Source organism: Carassius auratus, unplaced genomic scaffold (genome assembly GCF_003368295.1).
Source record: "Carassius auratus strain Wakin unplaced genomic scaffold, ASM336829v1 scaf_tig00039174, whole genome shotgun sequence".
Taxonomy (NCBI): domain Eukaryota; kingdom Metazoa; phylum Chordata; class Actinopteri; order Cypriniformes; family Cyprinidae; genus Carassius; species Carassius auratus.
In genome coordinates, this window is record NW_020526493.1 from 20099 (window position 1) to 25773 (window position 5675).

Genomic DNA, 5675 nt, shown 5'->3' on the forward strand with positions numbered 1-5675 from the left:
GGAAATGTGTGGTATATTCCACACCAAGGTGTTTATCACCCAAAGAAACCAAATAAGATCAGGGTAGTCTTCGATTGTTCAGCCAAGTATGAAGGTACCGCTTTGAATGATTATCTTTTGACTGGGCCCGATCTTACCAATGGGTTGACTGGAGTGCTTTGTCGCTTCCGCAAACATCAAATTGCTGTCATGTGTGACATTGAGAAAATGTTTCATAGATTTCATGTCATTAGGAAAGATCGGGACTACCTGCGTTTTCTGTGGTGGTTAAATGGTGATCTAAACACAGAACCCAGAGAATATCGAATGAAAGTACACCTCTTTGGAGCATCATCCTCCCCAGGTTGTGCCAATTATGGCCTGAAGTATCTCGCCAGCATTAATGAGAGGGAGTATCCTTTAGCTGCTAGTTTCATCAGAAATAATTTCTATGTAGATGATGGTCTCATAAGTCTGGAATCCGTTGAGCTGGCAATTAGGCTGGTGGAAGAAGCTCAAGCTCTGTGTGCTAAAGGAAAGCTACACCTTCACAAATTTGTTTCCAACAATAGAGAAGTGCTTGCGTCAATCAGAGAGAGTGACCGTGCTGTTGAGGTGAAAAATGTGGATTTCCATAATGATTATCTTCCAGTAAAGAATGTTCTGGGAGTAAGGTGGGATGTGGAGAATGATGCCTTTACCTTTAATGCTGTGCTTGATGAGAAACCAGCTACACGACGTGGTATTCTTTCCATTGTGGCTTCTATTTATGATCCATTTGGGGTTTTTGGCTCCATTTATCATATCCGGTAAGAAGGTGCTACAGGAGATGTGTCATAAGGGCATCAGTTGGGATGAACCACTACCCATTGAGTTGAGATCAAGGTGGGAGAGCTGGTTGAAGGATTTGTCCAATCTGGAAAAGATACAGATACCAAGATGTTTCACACCTTCAAATTTCGGGGAGATAGTGAGAACTGAGTTGCACCACTTTTCTGACGCAAGTAGTAAAGGTTATGGTCAGTGCTCCTATATCAGATTGGTGAGTGATACCAAGGTACATTGTGCCTTAGTCATGGGAAAAGCGAGAGTTGCCCCCACAAATGTTGTCACTATACCAAGATTAGAGTTAACCGCAGCAGTGGTTTCTGCTGCTGTGAGTTGTATGTTGAAGGAGGAGCTGGCTACTAAAGTTGACACAGAATATTTTTGGACCGATTCTCAAGTAGTCCTTGGTTACATCAATAACGAAGCCCGAAGATTTCATGTCTTTGTTGCAAATCGTGTACAGAGAATCCGGGAGTCCACCGATCCGAGACAGTGGTATTACATCAATACAGGAGAAAACCCTGCTGACCATGCCTCAAGGGGCCTCACAATAGAAGAGCTTATTAATTCAAACTGGTTCACAGGGCCCAGATTCCTCTGGGAGAAAGAGGTGGTTGCTAAACAAGGTATGTTAGAGCTGTCGGTGGGTGACCCTGAGGTCAAGGCTGTACAAGTATTGAAGACCGAGGCCATAATTCAAGTGGATTTTCAAGAGCGACTAGCACGGTTCTCAAGATGGACTACAGCTGTGAATGTCATTGCCCGGATTCAAAGATTAGTAAAGAAAGTGAAGATATCCGAGCCTTTAAGTGTGGAGGAGAGAAGAAGAGCTTCATTCACGCTCATTTGTTTAGCACAACAAGATGCCTTCAAAGAAGAGATGTATGTACTTGGCCAGGAATCTGGGAAGCTGCCTTGTAACCATCCTCTGTATCAGCTTGATCCATTTGTGAAAGATGGAATAATGAGGGTGGGAGGACGACTGAGGAGGGCATCTGCCCCTCTTGAATTACGGCATCCAGCAATCCTTCCAAAGGATGGCATCATCACTCGCCTTATTCTGGCACACTATCATCAAAAAGTTCATCACCAAGGCAGAGGACAGACTCTGAATGAATTGCGAGTCAATGGCTTCTGGATTACTGGTGGCAGCAAGATGGTAGCCCAGTATATACGGCAGTGTGTTTCTTGTAGGAGAGCTCGTAGGCCTCCAGAACAACAACGGATGGCAGATTTGCCCTGTGACCGTACTGATCCCTCCCCGCCATTTGCTTATTGTGGTATGGACTGTTTTGGTCCTTTCCACACTAAACAAGGTCGTAAGGAATGTAAACGTTATGGTCTTCTGTTTACTTGTCTCTGCTCCAGAGCTGTACACCTTGAGATGTTGGAAGACATGACAACTGATGCATTCATTAATGCCTTACGATGTTTTATATCTATCCGTGGAGCTGTCAGACAAATTAGATCAGACCGAGGAACTAACTTTGTAGGGGCCAAGAGTGAGTTGAAGGATTCTTTAAAAGAAGTGAGTGAAGAGAGATTGGCAGCATATTTGGCGACTAAGCAGTGTGATTTTTGTCTGAATGCACCCAGTTCAAGTCATGCTGGAGGTATCTGGGAGCGGCAGATACGAACCGTTAAAGGTGTATTGAGTTTTGTTTTGGCACAGGGAGCCGGGAGACTAAATGATGCTTCTTTACGTACGTTCCTTTATGAGACTATGTCTATAGTCAATAACCGTCCATTGACTGTAGAGGGCCTCAGTGATCCCAAAGGCTTAGAGCCTCTAACCCCCAACCACCTGCTTACCATGAAGTCATCTGTTCCACTCCCTCCACCAGGTACATTCGTTAAAGAAGATCTTTATGCGAAGAAACGTTGGAGGCAGGTGCAGTATTTATGTGAACAATTTTGGAGCAGGTGGAGGACAGAATATGTTGCCAACATTTCCCTCAGGCAAAAATGGCACACACCAAGACGGAATGTGCAGGATGGTGATATTGTCATTGTGAAGGAAGGGGACGTTCCTCGTAATGAATGGAGGTTAGCTAGGGTTCTTAAAGTTTGTAAGGACGATGATGGATTGGTGCGGAGGGCTACAATACAGATTGGGAATCGGGGATTGGGAAAAAGGGGTGAACGCCTCACTAAACCCTCTATTGTTGAACGTCCTATTCAAAAGTTAGTCGTGCTTGTACCTAAGAGTTAAATTGCCTTATCACTTTATTAGAATTCAGGTGTATTGATATCAGGTAGGCATTGGTATTTTTGTCACATGTTGATTTGTACTGCATTTAATATTAAAACAATGTGATATGGTGAACAATTTGTTCATTTTTAACTGAAGAATGTGTAATAATGAATTGTGGGGATAGAATCATGTTAGTTGTTTTCATGTATTGTGTTGATGCCTGGAAATTTCCATTGATTATTCAAATTGTTGCATTTTGTTTTTTTTGAATAGATCAAGGGTAATTTGGTGGGAGTGTAGCTGACACTGATAGGTCATTTATGGGTTGTGTATGAGGTATTTGTAATATCAGGGTTTTTGCATTTTTAAGACTTTACAATTTAAATATTATTGTGTATGTGTGTCAATTGCATGAATTCTGATGTGCTTATTTTGTGGTACTGCTAAGTTTTATTAAATTGAAGGTCATGTGACCTTCCTGATTAGATTTAACCTGGAAGTGCTGCAAATTGAATGATGAGATTTGAACTTAGATACACCTGTTAGAGCTCTTCACCATTCTACTGCTGGTAACCAGGCCAACACGGTAAAAATGTTCATTTATGTATATTTCTTTATTTGCATTGATGTCCTTCTTATTGTTATGTGTGTGTAAAACTATATTTTTTGTGTTTCTGTTTGTATGTAGTTTTCACGGTGTTCCATATCTATAAATAAAACAAATGGACATCAGTACTTTGGAAACATGGACTGTTTAATGACCAGCGAGTAGTTACAACAGCTTATGTCACAAGATGAAGGCAAATTTGATTGGTTCTCATGTCATGACCCATTTAATCCATCTATACGTCCTCCAATCCTTCTACTTGTCATCTGGCTCCATATATTTACAACATTTTAGTGTCACTTGGTTTTACTTGGGGGGAAGCTAGTTAAACATGGACAGGGAGAACATGGCACTTGTCCAATGTTGAGTAATTTCTCCAAAGTAATGCTAAATTCCATTAATATACTCAATTTTTGAGAGAATATGTTCAATAAACATTTGTGGTTGGGAATGTCAAATCTTGGTCCAAACCACAACTAGACTTTTGGTCTTGGCCATAAGAGGTGATTTCATATCAATGATTCGAGTTCCCAGTTTGATGTTTAATGGGACTGGGCGAGAGACAATTATTCAATCACGCTGATATATTTCCTGAAGCTAGGCGCTTGTTTCCTCATTACGTTAATTGAGTACAAATTGGCTCAGAAGTTTCAGCGCAGCTATCAAGAGGATTAGGTTTATCAGATGACAATGTAAAGTCCTCTGATCCTATTAGACGCAAAGCAGCTAACACAGAGGAGCCGTGTCAGCTCACCAGGGGGGAAGCAAGAAGAAAGACGAGAGGCAGAAAGCCAGCTGTTGTACCCAACATTTCATATATGGACAGTTTTTCATGAAATTCAGCTCATGACCATGACAACTAACTTCACCCTTTGTGTGTATGACCATAACACAGCAAATGGACTTTTGAATCCTAAATTTAACCAAAATAAAGACCTGTTCACACCAAGGAGAAGTATAACAATAATGTTATTCACTTTCAGATGTTTTTATCTGTACAAAGCAACTTTTTTTGCTGCTTGATGTTGCAAACTGGCATTTATTACCATATAATTTGAGTGTATCGATTACCAACACATGGTTTGTAGCACCGACAGTTTTTACCATTTACTGCACTTTGTTAATATTCTCACTTTTTTTTTTTTAGACCAGAAGTCTCGCACATTCACAGAAACAGCTTACTTCTGCATTGAAATCTAGGGTGGATGGCAGTCGCTTTATCACATAACAAACTAGCTAAAGATGCTATTACGTAAACGCGCCATTTGTGTTTATGGCAACTCTTATTATGATACATTTATTTTTGCTATTAAAATGGAAGTTTGAGATAAAGTGATCAGTTTTCAGCTCATGGGATAGTTTAATTCATTTAAAGGGATAGTTCACCCCAATCACTCCCTCCTCAAGTTGTTCCAAGCCTGTATGAGTTTCTTTCTTCTCTTGAACTCTGAAGGAGAAATTTTGAGGAATGTGGGTAACTTACAGTTGTTGGTCCCCATTTACTTTCACAGTATTGGAAATATTATGGAAGTCAATAGGGACCAGAAACTGTTTAGTCACCAACATTCTTCAAAACATCTTTTATGTAAGATTTGGAACAAGTCGAGGGTGAGAGTTTGTTAGTAAGATATGATGTTAAACCTGCACCGATAAAACAATATTTGGCCTCAGCTGAATTTGCATGGCATGTCAGGAAGTGCATAGAAACCTGGAAATGGACGAATCCTGTTCAGAGGGACTGACACATGTTTATCCTGCAGTGTTGTCTCCCAGTTCTCCTGACATCTAGTAATCTGTAGATTAACGTGTAAGAGCCCTCTGTAAACCCAGTGAACTTACGACTGTGTGCAGTTTACCTGTACAGCAAATAACCAAACAAACATATGCTGGAATCAGATTCTCACACTCGTTTTCTGGACAATGATGCAGGTTGATCATGGGATTCCTGTTGGGAAGAGACGTAAAAACTCGCCAGTTTAATTTAATTAAATTAAATGCACTCTTTAACCTTATGCTAATTCAAACCAATGCAATTGCTAGCAGTCAGTTAAATAAGTGCAGTAAGAC

General features: G+C 40.6%; 1 protein-coding gene across 1 annotated transcript; it reads left to right on the plus strand.

Annotated features, from left to right (window-relative positions):
• Positions 1-1054: 1054 nt before the first annotated feature.
• LOC113083710 (uncharacterized) lies at positions 1055-3779 on the plus strand. The gene is made up of 2 exons (XM_026254688.1): positions 1055-3587; positions 3690-3779. The coding sequence occupies exon 1, from the start codon at positions 1055-1057 to the stop codon at positions 3017-3019; it is 1965 nt and encodes a 654-aa protein (XP_026110473.1). The 3' UTR covers positions 3020-3587; positions 3690-3779.
• Positions 3780-5675: the final 1896 nt, after the last annotated feature.

Bases quoted from the DNA above. Each gene is read 5' to 3' on its own strand.
- LOC113083710 (XM_026254688.1), top strand. From the start codon at position 1,055: ATGGGAAAAGCGAGAGTTGCCCCCACAAATGTTGTCACTATACCAAGA.